The sequence below is a fragment of the Sinocyclocheilus rhinocerous genome, unplaced genomic scaffold (assembly GCF_001515625.1).
Source record: "Sinocyclocheilus rhinocerous isolate Xijiao unplaced genomic scaffold, SAMN03320098_v1.1 scaffold229, whole genome shotgun sequence".
Classification (NCBI taxonomy): domain Eukaryota; kingdom Metazoa; phylum Chordata; class Actinopteri; order Cypriniformes; family Cyprinidae; genus Sinocyclocheilus; species Sinocyclocheilus rhinocerous.
Genome location: NW_015635757.1, coordinates 427298 through 444863, shown reverse-complemented (window position 1 = coordinate 444863; position 17566 = coordinate 427298). Strand labels below are relative to the sequence as shown.

Genomic DNA, 17566 nt, shown 5'->3' with positions numbered 1-17566 from the left:
GCGAGTGGGATCAACTGATATCGAAAGGTGTTTGATGGGAAAACATACCGGGGAATGCATATAAACATCAATGAATATGGCCTATGACCACCTTCCTGTTCTATAACAGTAAGTACACTCTTAAAAATAAAGGTGCTTCAAACGATTCTTCAAGCGATGCCATAGAAGAACCCTTTTTGGTTCCACAAAGAACCATTTAGTCAAAGGTTCTTTAAAGAACCATCTCTTTCTTACCTTTTTATAATCTGAAGAACCTTCTTTCACCACAAAGAACCTTTTGTGAAACAGAAAGGTTCTTCAGATGTTAAAGGTTCTTTATGGAACCATTTAGACAAAAAGGTTCTTCTATGGCATCGTGAAGCACCTTTATTTTTAAGAGTGTAAGTGGACAGATGATAAACAAATGGTGTGGCTAAAAGGTCAAATACAGGTTTTAACCTTTTTTTGACCTTTAGTAATTGTTGCTGAATGAAGTGATACAATGGCTTGTCTAAACATGTATGAAAAAAAATCGAAATTGTTATAAAAAAAGAAAAACAATGGTAAAGCTATTGTAATTATAATATTATACTACAATCTATAAAGAACTGCTATGTGATACAGTAAATTCTTAAAAAGAATGATATCTAGAATAGGAATTGAACTTTGTGGTGGTGGAATGAAGAGAGAGGAAGCCAACTTCCTGTGTAGCCATTTTGATTTGAAGATATCAAAGAAGTGAGACGGAAGCCACTGTGCTCTGTGCACATACCACATGGTTATGGTTGGATATGCATCTTTTTCTTGTCTTTTTTTTTTCTAGCCTCACACTTTCACTATGACTGGCTCATTCATGAACAAACATACCAGGCCTAATTTTGAAATGAAAAAAGACTTACTCAATATTATGGTAAACAATGGAATCATAATATGAGCTGCTTGGCTGTATCATTTATGATGATGCAAACAATAGGTCTAGCTACTTTTAAAATACAGTGCATTTAAGCCATGCGCACCTATAAATGTAACATATGAATTTTTATTTCTTGAAAATAGTATCATGCTTTGAGACTTCTAAAGAATGACCTCAACCCTGATCTCAACTGATGACACAAATAAAAGTCCACACAGATCATTGTCAGTGAATCATTGTCATTCAGAAAAACTATTTAGAGGACAAGAGGAGCACTGCTAGTGAACAGAGTATAGTTTCCTGACATTGTATGAGTGCTTTCGCCAAGCTCTAGTACGTTATTGCATGTATATATATATCATTTGTTATTGATTTCCTATTATGGGTGAACTATCTCTTTAAGTAAAAATGTTTTCAGTTTATCTAATATTTATTGCAAGAAAATTGCAGAATCACAATGAGCTTATTTTATACTGTATCTAGACATACCTCAAAGTTTGATAACAGGATTGTAAAGATTGCATACACAAGTGTTAAAAACGATTAGGCCTAAATTAATATTTTATCTTATAATACAGACCTCCTAATGCTGGCGATTCAACAAGGTTAAGCACCCATTTTCACTGACAATTTGTTGGGGGGAAAAAGCCTGTTTATTAACACAGTTAAGGTATTTTACTAAATGCAGCGGTAGAGGAAGTTGAGTGTCAGTCTTGACAGGAGTGTGATATACCTGAAGATATAGGTGAAAGGTTCTGCACCTCTGCCGAGTGGCGAAACATGGGTTTGCACCTGGCTTTAAGCCCAGTCAGTGATGATTCAGACTTATTAACATATTGAGGAGACAGTGGTGGCTTTCTTTTGGTGATAAACAGGTGTTCGTATGTGGTCGTGTGAACGTCTTCCCACACCAGAGGTGTGAAGCGGCATTGTGTCCTGACCTAGTATATACTATAACTTCCCTGAATGACTATTTGTATGAGAGTATGAGAGAACAGGACTGTATTGACGTTTAGTTCACATTAACTTGTCACATTACAACTGGGCTTTCAACCTCACACTCTTTCGACAGCATGTTGTGTACATGCTGCCTTTCTATTTGTTTTCTCAAGTGTACTCCCCCTCCTCCACCTCTCCCTGTGCGGAGGCGTTGCCTCTGGAATCAGGCCGATATGGGAGAGGTTTCCCGGTCGCTCACTGAGGAGGAACTACTGTGTGGTCTTGCCCTTATATGGGACGGATATCAGTTGCCAAATCATGAGTCAGTTTATTCCTGATCAATACAGAGGTATGGTTACAGCTTGTAGGCTACTTTAAAGAAAGACATTTAATAGCTAAGTCTATCTGTGGGATCAGACTCTTAAAGCCCTATAAAAAAGGTCTACTATTACTCATGCTTTGCTTATTATATGACTCAGTAAGTAAAAGTACTCAAATGCAAAATGGCTAAAATCTGCATTATATATGATCTGAATTAGTTTGGCATCTTTATTTTATCTAACTCATGAAGCTTAGTATGCTTTAAGACAGGACCTTACTAGATGATGTGGTGGCCCTGACACATTCATCTGGGTTAAAATGATCCAATCCCATCCTGTATTTACTTAAATCGCCAGTTTAGATGTGCCACCTAAACTAGAGGAATATATTTAGAGCTTGACATTTAAAATCACCTGCACTTTCTTTGTGCGTAAAAGAGCTGCTTAAACATTCAGTGTAAACTTTTTTAGACTTTTTAGACTTTATTTCGACCATGTAAAATAAATACAATACAAAACTAATACACAAAACAGGACGATATAACACAATACAAAATAATTTTAAATGATACATGTCCGAAAAGGAGTAGGAAGAAGCATATTCCTTCTCCACTCCTTATTGGGTAATAATAATCAATAATATCAATAATCATCAAATTAACTTCATAATTCTGTCATCTCGATCTTGTCTTAATTATTTACAATTCACTACATATATATATAGAAAACAAAATCATAAAGACAATAACTAAATAATCTGTAAGCTCTCCTAATGACAAGTATTTTAATTTTTGTATATAGGTAGGCTACTAGTACTTCAAAGCTTATACTACCATGCATTTTTTTAACGCCGTGTTTTTCTCAAGACCACAAGAGAGTTTCTGTTTACTTGGCCATGGGAAACTTTTCTAAAATAGTGCCTATGTAACTATTGCGGCCAGTTTTTGCGTCTTGTCTGTGGAAACAAAAATAGGAGCGCAGCCTCCCTTCAGCTTTGCACTCTCGCCTCTAGCGTTGTTTTCAATCTCAGCAGCGGTTCACGGTAACGACGTCACCGCTCATCTGACAGTTCGAGGAGCGGAACGAACTCTTGTCCAATCAGCGGCCGCGAGTCTCCAAGCCACGCCCCCGGAACGCGGAGTATAAAGCGCTTCGAGGCGCACTTTCTCGTGAGATCGAGTGCGCACCGAGACAGAAGACTCCGCGTACGACTGTTTGTAAATAACTGTCCCGGCACGCAACTTTTTGGACATCACCTGTCAAGGGAAAACACCTGTCGACTTGGTACAGTAAAGTTGTTCAAACTATTTTGGAAGTTTCTTTTCTCGCTTTGAAATCTTTTTTGACATCTTCATGTAATATTACGGAGAGAACAAGATTTGCGGACAGTAAAGTGTACAGTCAACTCAAAAGCCTCCAACCTAATTGCTATTCACATGTCAACAAAAATGGAGCAACCGTTTTATCATGACGACTCGTTTCTTTCTGCTTATGGTCATCCAGACGCTGCCCTGCACGACTACAAGCTCCTAAAGCAGAACATGAGCGTGGGCTTCGCCGAACCTTACCGGAACCTCAAGTCCCTGCGCTCCGAAAGCGACTTCTACACCGGAGACGTGGGCTCTCTGAAACTCGCCTCTCCGGAGCTGGAGAGACTCATCATCCAGAACGGTAACGGTGTCATCACATCACCCACTCCGGGGCAGTATCTCTACGGCCGGAGCACCATAGAAGAGCAGGAGGGCTTCGCGGACGGCTTCGTAAAAGCACTGGACGAGCTCCACAAAATGAACCAGATGCCCCCGCCAAACGTCTCCATCGGAGCCGGCGGCGTGTCATCCTGCTCGCCAGCGTCGTCGGTCTTCGGCGCCTCCCTGCAACCGGAGAGCCCCGTGTACACCACCCTGAACAGCTGCAATCCCAACACTAACCTCACACCTGCAACCAACTACCCGACAGCCACCATCAGCTACCTGCCTCACCATCACCACCACCAACAGTACCATCACCACCAAGCCACGACGCACCCTCATCACTTCCAGCACTCGCTCCATCATCCGCAGCGGCTTGTCGCGCTCAAAGAGGAGCCACAGACCGTTCCCGATCTGCATAGCAGCGACGGCTCTCCTCCCATGTCCCCCATCGACATGGAGGACCAGGAGCGCTTCAAAGCGGAGCGCAAGAGGCTCCGCAACCGGCAGGCGGCCACCAAGTGCCGGCGACGGAAGCTGGAGCGCATCTCCAGGCTGGAGGACAAAGTCAAGGATCTCAAGTCGGATAACGCCGGACTGTCCAACACCGCGTCCCTACTGAGGGAACAAGTCGCCCAGCTCAAGCAGAAGGTCATGACCCATGTGAGCAGCGGGTGCCAGCTGATGCTGCCGTCCAAGATCAAGTCGTTTTAGTATGAACTGCAATGACGCGGACACTGGCAAAATGGGAAACACTGGAAGCGCAGATCATGTTTGTGATGTTTTGATGCAAATGATACTATTGCAGCACTGAGTACGAGCGTTGTATATTTCTTAAGTGTTTTCTTGTAGAAAACTAGAGTGTTAAAGTTGTTTTCAAAAGCATCTTCAAGGTAGATGAATGGACAGTGAATGCACAGGGGAAACCTTTAAGTTGGTTTTGTTTTTGAGTGCTGCCCTATGAAAACATTCCTGTAAGTTATTGATGTTGTGAGTCGGGTTGATCCAGACCTGTATTTCTGTTTGTTTTGTTTATATTTTTTATATTTAAGTAAAAGCGTTGAAAATAATTCCACTGTTTGGGTTGTTCATTTCTGGCTCACTCTGTGCGGCTTTAAATTTACGTTGAAGACGTGCCCAAGTTGGCTTCTTTTTCCTGCTGACGCAAAGCCCATATATGGGCTGTTTTGGCGCATGTACGTCACTGAGGGTATTTCTTGTAGAAAACTAGAGTGTTAAAGTTGTTTTCAAAAGCATCTTCAAGGTAGATGAATGGACAGTGAATGCACAGGGGAAACCTTTAAGTTGGTTTTGTTTTTGAGTGCTGCCCTATGAAAACATTCCTGTAAGTTATTGATGTTGTGAGTCGGGTTGATCCAGACCTGTATTTCTGTTTGTTTTGTTTATATTTTTTATATTTAAGTAAAAGCGTTGAAAATAATTCCACTGTTTGGGTTGTTCATTTCTGGCTCACTCTGTGCGGCTTTAAATTTACGTTGAAGACGTGCCCAAGTTGGCTTCTTTTTCCTGCTGACGCAAAGCCCATATATGGGCTGTTTTGGCGCATGTACGTCACTGAGGGTAGACTTGCGGGAACCCCCGCCCACGCTACCGGTCAGGAAGTCCGCGCGCTTTCAAGTCTGACGCTCGAATGAATGAAGCGCGTGTGAATGAGTGAAAATTTAGCAACGCGGGATTTTCCCCGCGCGCAGAAACCTTCCCAAAACAGTTTCAGCGAAACGAAAACTAGAGATAAAAATACGAACACGCACGGGCATTTTCCAGGTACTTTGCAAAAAATGGAGCCGTTGCAAGCATAAAAATAGAAAAACAGATCGCAGTAAATAACATCTAGACTTATAAATCAGAAGTGCCCGCAGTAACTTGATTTCCGGGAAAAAAAACCGTAGTTTTGATTAACTGTCCAGTACCAAAACCACAGACCCACGCATAAGGCCTATATGATCGGTTTTTATAACAGCCTTTATTCTTTCACAAGTAGCCAGTTTTCTTCATTTTAGTCAGCCCCAAAAGTTTTTTTGAGGGATTCTTTAGAACTAATACATTAGTCAAACAGAATGTAAACACAGCAAATTCTACTTGGGCATAAATAGTCCAGAGATGGTGACTTTATTAGATATTAGCCTACACATGAAAGGGATTAATCCATATCTCATGTCAGGACATAATTCTACCCAAATAAGCACATTTGATTCAAATAACCTATATAAATCAAATCTAGTGTTTTGTAGGCTATTTACTTTCGTAATATCTTTAGGTTTTAGTGGACATTTTGTTTTATTAAAAAGACTTGAAGTGATGCCTCCGGTTAAGCATCAACCGTCGCCATCATATAGTTTAAAACATAATAATTGAGTTTAAAAACAAGATATTTATAGAATATCACCATTTAAATCATAGCTCTATTTGCAGAATATATTAACATTTTTAAATTTAGCTTGATGACACAAATATTTGTTAAGACGTTAAATATATAAAAATACGTTCAAAAGCACCTTTTCAGTAGGCCTATATAAAAAGACACATAGGCCTATTGTTTTCAGTCCCATTCTCAGCTAACAAAAATATGTTTTAAGAACAGTTTTCCAACGTTCTCATTAATATGAAAAAGTATTTCTGAATTTTCTCGGAAAGTTTAATGTTTTTTTTTCTAAATACTTTTTTTTCTTGGTTATACAGTAGGCTACAAACACCACAGGAACATTTTATTTTATCATTGTGCAAACATTATGGGAATGTTACTTTTGAATGTTCTCTGAATATTCCGAAGTCATAACATTCAAAAACAAAAACGTTAGACAAACGTTCAACTAAAACGTTTCAGGAAAAAAGGTTCCATGAATAAAGTATAAATAATGTTTTGAGAACGTTATTAAAGAACTATGAATGAGCACTAACGTTACTGGAAGAACGTTTGTTCAGATGTTTTAGAGAACCTTGCCAAAACTTTTACTTGAGAACGTTTCCTGTTAGCTCGTTTGGCATCAATCATTTGATGTTGAAAATAACACCATGATAACAATTCAGCAAAATCAATAAAATTCACTAGCTACTTCCAGATTATCAAATATAATCGATTGCTTAACATTCAGTGTCAAATGCCTTGCTTTTTTGAGTGTTTTATCACCAGATTGTCACTATCAGATGAGTTGTAGGCTACATAACCCCGACAGCAGCAGCACATAACCTACAAATTTGAGAAGTACATCGTTTAGATCTCTGTCGTGAATACAAGCTCTGCTTAATTAACATTAAAATCTGCCTTGAAATCACTTATATAGGCCTACCTAAATTATTATTGCTCTGAGGGCTCATAAGAACAAGTTGCTCCTGAGCTACTTCTCTCAAATGTAATGAAATACTGCCATCTACCGGTCTGATTTGTCCAAATTTAAGACATGTTCCAGGTGTCCAGACACTGGCTTACTGCGCATGCGCACATCAATATTGCATCCTTTTTCTCACGCTGAACAACATTTAATGTATTTGCATTACTGTAAGGGGTAGGTTTAGGGTTGGGTAGGTGTAGACGTTAATATAACAATCTATGTAGAAAAATTAATTCATTGTTGGTTTCCAGCCGTAGCTGTATCCCTTCTAGCCACAACTGCGAATAACACATAATTACTGTTTTTGCATTACTGTAAGGGTAGGTTTAGGGTTGTGGTAGGTGTAGACGTAGGTGTAGATTAAACCATAATTTGACAGGTAGCATTTTTCATTGTCGAATTGAACTACCTACTGTTTTAACGGGAGGTAGCAAAATCAATTCGAGCTCTACCAAAATCATTTGTGGTAATGTCCATAACAGAGTTATTATATTTATTTAAAACTGAACTATACTAAAATTAAAAATAAATAAATAAAACAAGAACTTCATTGCTCACTTCAGACATTTCACATTTAGTTTAGTTTAACTTTAAGTACTAACTGAATAGTCCAAATAAAAATTAATAAAACAATAACTAATAAAAATGCTAAAATAAAAAAAAGTTACTAAAACTATAAAATTAAATGAAAATAGAAAATATCTAATTTAAATATGAATATATTATTGATACACATTTATAACACTGTGACTGGTCCATTATCAAATAAGCTTGCCTGGTCAATTACACTGGTTTAATTGCAGTTGCACAAAAGCGCTGGATTTACAAGCAGAGATGTACAGTTCATATTATTGCAAAATAATTTTTACTAATTATATTTAGTAAAAACCTATTTAATATATGAGCAGTAAAGCTGTTTGCATGTTCCTTATTGAGTTGTGAAAACTTTTCTGGATGGATGAACCTATAGACGGAGTCAAAATGTCAGAAACTACATAACTTGTAATGAACCTGAAACACAACAACAGCTGAGTTATGTTGGTAAAAATAAGAGAACTGCACCATCTCACAATAACAGCCCGTTTATTTCACAGATATTGATGATCACCAGATTGTTAATCAACTTGAAACAATTCAAAATGAATCAAATGTTCACTGAATACTAAATATGTAACACCGATTAAATAAGCTGAAAACAAACTACAGACATTTCAGTGCATGGGAGATGCTGACCGCAACAGCTTCTTCAGACAATGAAAACGAAAAGAAATCTGTCTAACAAGTGCATTTAAACTGCAAAGAGTTTGTTACGTTGGCTTAAGACAACTTTCAAGAACTCTCAGGCTAAGGTTAAGTGCTCTAGCGTCCCACTGAACGGGAGCACGATCCGGGAAATACAGCAGGACTGTTACTGCTTGGATGTGGCTGAGCTCCAGAGATGCAGTCGGGAGATGGGAGAAAGTTGTAGAAAGTCAACCATCACTGCAGCCCTCCACCAGTCGGGGCTTTATGGCAGAGTGGCCCGACGGAAGCCTCTCCTCAGTTCAAGACACATGAAAGCCCGCATGGAGTTTGCTAAAAAAACACCTGAAGGACTCCAAGATGGTGAGAAATAAGATTCTCTGGTCTGATGAGACCAAGATAGAACTTTTTGGCCTTAATTCTAAGCGGTATGTGTGGAGAAAACCAGGCACCTGTCCAATACAGTCCCAACAGTGAAGCATGGTGGTGGCAGCATCATGCTGTGGGGGTGTTTTTCAGCTGCAGGGACAGGACGACTGGTTGCAATCGAGGGAAAGATGAATGCGGCCAAGTACAGGGATATCCTGGGCGAAAACCTTCTCCAGAGTGCTCAGGACCTCAGACTGGAACTAAGGTTTACCTTCCAACAAGACAATGACCCTAAGCACACAGCTAAAATAACGAAGGAGTGGCTTCACAACAACTCTGTGACTGTTCTTGAATGGCCCAGCCAGAGCCCTGACTTAAACCCAATTGAGCATCTCTGGAGAGACCTAAAAATGGCTGTCCACCAACGTTTACCGTCCAACCTGACAGAACTGGAGAGGATTTGCAAGGAGGAATGGCAGAGGATCCCCAAATCCATGTGTGAAAAACTTGTTGCATCTTTCCCAATAAGACTCATGGCTGTATTAGATCAAGAGGGTGCTTCTACTAAATACTGAGCATTTTTCAGTTTTTCTTTTTTAATAAATCTGCAAAGATGTCAACAATTCTGTGTTTTTCTGTCAATATGGGGTGCTGTGTGTACATTAATGAGGAAAAAAAATTAACTTAAATGATTTTAGCAAATGGCTGCAATATAACAAAGAGTGAAAAATTTAAGGGGGTCTGAATACTTTCCGTACCCACTGTATATACGCTATCAGCAAAAGTTTGGGGTGGGTATGGTTTTTAAAAGTCGTCTCTTCTGCTCACCAAGGCTGCATTAATTTGATTAAAAAAATGCAATAATATTGTGAAATATTACTACTATTTAAAATTACAATTTACTATTTGAATATATTTTAAAATGTAATTTATTGCTGTGATCAAAGCTGAATTTTCAGCATCATTACTCCAGTCTTCAGTGTCACACGATCCTTCAGAAATCATTCTAATAAACTGATTTGATGCTTGAGAAACATTATTATCATCAATGTTGAAAACAGTTGTGCTGCCTCATTTTTGTGTAAACATAATACATATTTTAGAATTCTTTAATAAAATTTTTTAAAAGGAATAATAAATAGAAATAGAAGTTGTAATATAATTATACATTATATATAATTGGGGATTTCTTTACGGTCACTTTCAATTTCATGCATCCTTGCTGAATGAAAATATAACAAAAAATCTTGATGACCCCAAAATGAAGGATGAGCCAATTGTTTTCTGTGGTAAATCAATGCGAGTATTGAGTAGTTACTCAACACCTCTGCATATGGACTGTCACTCTCTCATTACACATCCTGTGATCACTTGTGATCAGATTTCACAGTTACACACATCACTTCAGCCAGGATAAAGCAAAAAGTCACCATAATGACGCTCTCAAATACACATGAATTTAATCGCACTTCAAACATGATGTCTCGAGTAGAAATCAAGCGTATAAAAGATAGTACAAGTCTGGGCTTAAAACCCTCAATTTGGAGGTACAGTATAACTTCGTGTTATGCAAGCAAACGGCTCTTCGTTGGCATCAGGACGCATCTGTTTACACTACAAATACAATGTGGTCACATGTTTTTGACCTCCTCCAAATGTGGTTTGAGTGATCGGATCACAAAACATTCTCAAGGTACTCAAGATAAACAGGACATTCAGAAAGAGCCCCGTCTCACTCACCTTCTCCATATTTGTCGGTGTGCTGGAAGGCCTGCACCAGTCTCAGCGTCTCGTCCACCGAGCGGCCCACCGGCAGGTCATTGATGGTGATCTGCCTCAAGATGCCTTTATCGTCAATCACAAACAGACCTCTGTGGGAGCAGGACAAGAGACCGAAAACTCACCGTTTGCTCGGTTTATAATAAAATCTGTATGACTGCTCTTAAATTAGTTTTCAACATTAAAGGAATGTTCTATCTGCAGATCAAGTTGAGTGAATTCATCGAATAATGTTGATTACTACAAAAAAAAAAAAACAGGTCCCTTAGTTAAAGTAAATGAATTATTAAAAGTATCCCCACTTTACTTCAAAAAGGATGACAATTTCATTCAGACAAATTCGCAACTCATATACACAGTGTATATATTTATTATGTATATATTTTTTTTTTATTTAGCAAAAACCTATGGGGTAGGTGTCGATAAGATTTTTTTGAAAGAAATTAATATTTTAATCAGCAAGGATGTATTAAATTGATCAAAAGTGACAGTGAAGACATTTATGTTAGAAAAGATTTCTATTTGAAAAAATGCTGGTTTTTGAAATTTCTATGTATTGCGTGTAATCACATCCATACAGTTTATGATCACAACAACAACGTTTGTCAGGCATCTACATTGTAATCTGAGGAGATTACAAAGATTAAACGAGTGGGTTTTTAAACTCTCTCTCTCTCTCTCTATATATATATATATATGTGTGTGAAAATGAAATGTGGAGTTATCTGCTTTTGCTATAAAACAAACTTTTAATACGTAAAAAAAAAAAAACTTTCAATTAACTTTAATTTAGTAAATTACCTGTATTTGTTTAAGTTATTATTACTTAATCAAAACAACCCAACTGCAATTTGATTGATATTACTTGGAATGCGCAATAAAAAAAAACATGATTTCTGAAAAAAATTAAAATGGAGTTATCGGTTTTTGCAAATGAACTCTTCATACATGCATACACACATATAAACCTAAAAATATATATTATATTACTACCATTATTTTATTTTAGAAAATTTTTTTTTTTAAACCTAAACATTTATTAGTAGTAGTACTAAGTGTAAATAATAATGCTCTCTAAATAAAAGGTCAATGTGACTTCAAGTGTCAGTTTCTAGAACTAACAAAACGCTACACCCTTCCTTTATCTGTGCCTCTCTAACACTCTATAGTAGCTCTTATCAAAGCCAGGCTGGTTAGGAGAACACAGAAGACAACCACTAACTGGGTGAAGCCATAGAAAGCCCGCTAAGAATCACGTTCACAAGCGAGAGAAACCCAACAGTGACATCTAACATACAGTGTAGGACCACTGGCACTATTGATCTAAAATAAATTACTTTTTATAATGAAGGCACTAGATATTTTACAGCATTTTAACGATATCAAATATAGATTTTTGTCTAAAGTAGCTAGTTTAGCCCTTTAGATGTGGAATATGTAGGAATAAAAGCAGGACCCTCACCATGCCAGATGGCTGAAATGAGAGTCGGTGGAGGCAGCGAAGACCTCGCAGCCGATTTTACTAAACTCAGCGGCCCGGTCGCTGAACGCGATGATCTCGGTAGGACACACGAAGGTGAAATCGAGTGGATAGAAGAACAACACGACATACTTCCCTAAAGGAGAAATTGAGGGAAAATAAAGATGAAGTGAAAACAGGTCACACCTGTAACCCAGTTAGTGGGTTTGATGGCTAGTATCGTGATGCAATGGAAAGCAAAAGTAGCTTAGAATGACATTTGAAATACTCTCTATCTACAAAACACAGTGTGTGGAGCGTCTGATGCTCACCTCTGTAGTCGGACAGCTGAATGTCTTTAAACTGTCCGTCTATCACAGCTGTGGCCTTGAACTGAGGAGCAGGCTGACCGATCTTAGCGTTTCCAGAAGACATCTTGAAGATTGCTTGTCACTGTTGACCAAAAAAATCCAAGAACATCAGGAATATTATTATTATTGCTGCTACTTACACCACACATTTAATTACAAATTTAAAAACTTTTTTTTATTAATTGCAGAAAATGTTTTTTGACAAAAAAAAAACCAACCACAACAACTTTTTTCTTGTGGTACCAGGACAGCAAAAAAACAACAGCAAATTGACTGAATGTATGTGTAAAGCTGTTAGAATTTACTCACACTTTCGTTGTTCCAATCCTGTGGGAATTTCTTTCTTCCGATGAACATAAAAAGATATTTTGAAGAATGTCGGTAACCAAACAGTTGCTGGACTCCATAGTATGGAGAAAAAAATGCTATGGAAGTCAATGAGAACCTAAATTGTTTGGTTACCAACATTCTTCAAAATATCTTCAGCGGAAGAAAGAAATCCACACAGGTTTGGGACAACTTAAGCATGATTAAATGACAGAAATTTTCATTTTTGGGTGACTTAAACTCATTTAAGTAATTTACCACATTTTATTTACCTCAAAATATTAGTTCTGAAATGAGAACAGGAAAGAGAGACAAAAAAATCAGCAAGATAAGTAACTTCTCGTGTTTGAACCAGAGTATCAGTTCATAATGTAAGCAAACGCTTTGCAGTGGATCACACACACACTGCAGGTCACATGATAGTCAGTTGTTCTGAACAATTGGCTTCTGATTCAAGAAGTGGTTCAGTCTAAATATGGCCTTTTACCCAAGTCTTTATCTCAGTTCAGCTACAGACCAAATGCACGAGCATTTGAATCATTTTTACCCTTAAAAGAGGGACTTGAACGCGTTTTATAAGTGCACTTGGCTCAGAGGTCGATTCCACGCCTTCCGTGTGGCCCTGATAGCGCCTGTCAGCTCAGTATCTCTGCTAAAAGCTGATAGTATCCACCCCTAGAAAACACAAGAATGGTCAACGACCCTCCGAGACTTTGCCCTGAAAACTGCAGGAAAAAGGTGAAAATGGGCTGGAGAAGGCCGAGACAAGTGTGCGCTAACTTAAGGCTCTGCTATAATTGGAAAGACGCATGTTGACTTGTAAATTAATATACAGTGTCTGGAAACATGCAAAAGACGAAATGCATATTAAAACGTCTGATATATTCAGAAAGTCATTTAACGTTAGCTGCCTAGCCACGAGAGCTAAGCCTGATCAGTCGAGTGATACTGCATAAAAGTAGTTGAAATGACTAATACTCACAGTCTGACACAATAAATATATTTTAATGCGTTAAGATATGTCAAACAGTTGATAAAATATGATGCAATCTGCAAGAGAACAGCGCCGGCGTTTTCCACGCGCTCTTTTGTTCAGTAATAATCAGCAAAAATACGCATTAAGCATTTGTGCATGTAAATAACCATTAAGATTTTAGGCAAAAGAGTACTATGTTGACATTAAAAACGTACCTGTTCCGTGATGTGGAAGCGAAACTTCACTTTCCCTTGATGCACAGCCGCGCTGAGAACCTAAATTGTTTGGTTACCAACATTCTTCAAAATATCTTCAGCGGAAGAAAGAAATCCACACAGGTTTGGGACAACTTAAGCATGATTAAATGACAGAAATTTTCATTTTTGGGTGACTTAAACTCATTTAAGTAATTTACCACATTTTATTTACCTCAAAATATTAGTTCTGAAATGAGAACAGGAAAGAGAGACAAAAAATCAGCAAGATAAGTAACTTCTCGTGTTTGAACCAGAGTATCAGTTCATAATGTAAGCAAACGCTTTGCAGTGGATCACACACACACTGCAGGTCACATGATAGTCAGTTGTTCTGAACAATGGGCTTCTGATTCAAGAAGTGGTTCAGTCTAAATATGGCCTTTTACCCAAGTCTTTATCTCAGTTCAGCTACAGACCAAATGCACGAGCATTTGAATCATTTTTACCCTTAAAAGAGGGACTTGAACGCGTTTTATAAGTGCACTTGGCTCAGAGGTCGATTCCACGCCTTCCGTGTGGCCCTGATAGCGCCTGTCAGCTCAGTATCTCTGCTAAAAGCTGATAGTATCCACCCCTAGAAAACACAAGAATGGTCAACGACCCTCCGAGACTTTGCCCTGAAAACTGCAGGAAAAAGGTGAAAATGGGCTGGAGAAGGCCGAGACAAGTGTGCGCTAACTTAAGGCTCTGCTATAATTGGAAAGACGCATGTTGACTTGTAAATTAATATACAGTGTCTGGAAACATGCAAAAGACGAAATGCATATTAAAACGTCTGATATATTCAGAAAGTCATTTAACGTTAGCTGCCTAGCCACGAGAGCTAAGCCTGATCAGTCGAGTGATACTGCATAAAAGTAGTTGAAATGACTAATACTCACAGTCTGACACAATAAATATATTTTAATGCGTTAAGATATGTCAAACAGTTGATAAAATATGATGCAATCTGCAAGAGAACAGCGCCGGCGTTTTCCACGCGCTCTTTTGTTCAGTAATAATCAGCAAAAATACGCATTAAGCATTTGTGCATGTAAATAACCATTAAGATTTTAGGCAAAAGAGTACTATGTTGACATTAAAAACGTACCTGTTCCGTGATGTGGAAGCGAAACTTCACTTTCCCTTGATGCACAGCCGCGCGACCTGCTGCAAAACTCAACGTAAAGAGGGAGGAGCCATGTGCTTCTTCTTCTTCTTCTTCTTGTACTTGTACTTGTATTTCAACTTATGGTGTATTACCGCCACCAACTGGACTGGAGTGTGAAGCATTAACGGGAAAGAGGGAAAAAGGAGCCATGTGCTTCAGTGCACCGCCTCACTTTATGCATTTCGTTTACAATTTCAAGCCATATTTTGCGTTTTAGTTGTATGGCAGATTCCAGTTTGGATACGATTTCAGAAACATTTCAGAAAACAGTGCATTTAGATGCACATGATGTCTTGTATTTTTTGGTTTTGACCTACATACATATCAGAAAATTAAAAATACATTAAAAAAAAAAATTACATCCACAACATGAGAACAAACCGCACAAAAAGCATATGCATAGTGTTTTGCAATGCTAACCTCAAGTTTATACTTAATCAATGGCAATTCATCACTCTTAACCTCTATTTATAATTTTTTTGCTCACCTCTCTATTCGTGTTTTTGTCTTATACATTTCTGCAATCGCGTAAATGCAAATAAACACTGAATTAGAAGATAACATCGGGAAAATAGCCAAACATCCCCTGAACTCCATTTCCCACAAACCACTGCGATAGAGAGTTGTGGAGGCACACATTTAAACGCGTTCGCTGCATGGTTTTAGACATTAGCTGTGTTTTTAAATATGTTTCAGTGTGCGTAGTATTTTTCTATGCAGTAATAAATACTCCTTGTCCTTCCAGTATTGTCGGTCAAAGGTCACGCTGTCCTGTCACACTCCCGCCAATTCTGTATTTCCGGTTGAGGCGCGCTGCAAACATACACAGGTTCGTGCAAGTTTGTTTATGCAGGAACTTTTACACACTTTAATGGTTAAGCACACTGTTCTATGATGCTTTTGAATACCCTGTTGGTTAGTTAATAAGAGTGAATAAACCTCATGTTTTCTCATATGATCCAATCTGCAAGAGAACAGCGCCGGCGTTTTCCACGCGCTCTTTTGTTCAGTAATAATCAGCAAAAATACGCATTAAGCATTTGTGCATGTAAATAACCATTAAGATTTTAGGCAAAAGAGTACTATGTTGACATTAAAAACGTACCTGTTCCGTGATGTGGAAGCGAAACTTCACTTTCCCTTGATGCACAGCCGCGCAACCTGCTGCAAAACTCAACGTAAAGAGGGAGGAGCCATGTGCTTCTTCTTCTTCTTCTTCTTGTACTTGTACTTGTATTTCAACTTATGGTGTATTACCGCCACCAACTGGACTGGAGTGTGAAGCATTAACGGGAACGAGGGAAAAAGGAGCCATGTGCTTCAGTGCACCGCCTCACTTTATGCATTTCGTTTACAATTTCAAGCCATATTTTGCGTTTTAGTTGTATGGCAGATTCCAGTTTGGATACGATTTCAGAAACATTTCAGAAAACAGTGCATTTAGATGCACATGATGTCTTGTATTTTTTGGTTTTGACCTACATACATATCAGAAAATTAAAAATACATTAAAAAAAAAAATTACATCCACAACATGAGAACAAACCGCACAAAAAGCATATGCATAGTGTTTTGCAATGCTAACCTCAAGTTTATACTTAATCAATGGCAATTCATCACTCTTAACCTCTATTTATAATTTTTTTGCTCACCTCTCTATTCGTGTTTTTGTCTTATACATTTCTGCAATCGCGTAAATGCAAATAAACACTGAATTAGAAGATAACATCGGGAAAATAGCCAAACATCCCCTGAACTCCATTTCCCACAAACCACTGCGATAGAGAGTTGTGGAGGCACACATTTAAACGCGTTCGCTGCATGGTTTTAGACATTAGCTGTGTTTTTAAATATGTTTCAGTGTGCGTAGTATTTTTCTATGCAGTAATAAATACTCCTTGTCCTTCCAGTATTGTCGGTCAAAGGTCACGCTGTCCTGTCACACTCCCGCCAATTCTGTATTTCCGGTTGAGGCGCGCTGCAAACATACACAGGTTCGTGCAAGTTTGTTTATGCAGGAACTTTTACACACTTTAATGGTTAAGCACACTGTTCTATGATGCTTTTGAATACCCTGTTGGTTAGTTAATAAGAGTGAATAAACCTCATGTTTTCTCCACTCATTGTTCGTACTATTTTGACTATAAATTATTTGTATGATCTCGTATTATTGATTGATTTCAGTATCAGATGCGGGAGAAAATGTGTTGTGGGTCATTTCTGTTAAAGACGTGCCTTTTAAATTCTTTATTTTATACAGGGAATGATAATACATGTGTTGTGATTTATGGATATGTTTTTATATGTTTAGAAGAAACATGCTCTGGTCGAATATTATTCAATATAACTTGATTATTTGCACAATAGCAAGATATTTCTATATTATCAATGTTGAAAAAAATTGTGCTGCTTATTAATATTTTTGTGAAAACCGTTTTTTTCAG

At 38.1% G+C, this 17566-nt stretch overlaps 3 protein-coding genes across 3 annotated transcripts in view; 2 read left to right on the top strand and 1 right to left on the bottom strand.

The window, feature by feature from the left end:
- The first annotated feature begins 3441 nt into the window (after nt 1-3441).
- Nucleotides 3442-4912, top strand: junba (JunB proto-oncogene, AP-1 transcription factor subunit a). Its single transcript, XM_016561914.1, has one exon. The coding sequence runs from the start codon at nt 3588-3590 to the stop codon at nt 4554-4556; it is 969 nt and encodes a 322-aa protein (XP_016417400.1). The 5' UTR covers nt 3442-3587; the 3' UTR covers nt 4557-4912.
- Nucleotides 4913-7019: 2107 nt separating this feature from the next.
- Nucleotides 7020-13992, bottom strand: LOC107747437 (peroxiredoxin-1-like). The gene is made up of 6 exons (XM_016561937.1): nt 13931-13992; nt 12374-12494; nt 12045-12198; nt 9792-9795; nt 9146-9150; nt 7020-7050 (listed from the first exon to the last, which is right to left on the bottom strand). The coding sequence occupies exons 2-6, from the start codon at nt 12474-12476 to the stop codon at nt 7020-7022; spliced, it is 297 nt and encodes a 98-aa protein (XP_016417423.1). The 5' UTR covers nt 12477-12494; nt 13931-13992.
- Nucleotides 13993-16960: 2968 nt separating this feature from the next.
- The window catches only part of LOC107747423 (ribonuclease H2 subunit A-like), a 6747-nt gene continuing 6141 nt past the window's right edge, over nt 16961-17566 (top strand). Inside the window, exon 1 of the mRNA XM_016561913.1 lies at nt 16961-17247. The gene's annotated coding sequence lies outside the window, so the exon portion shown is untranslated. The remainder of the gene's footprint in view (nt 17248-17566) is intronic.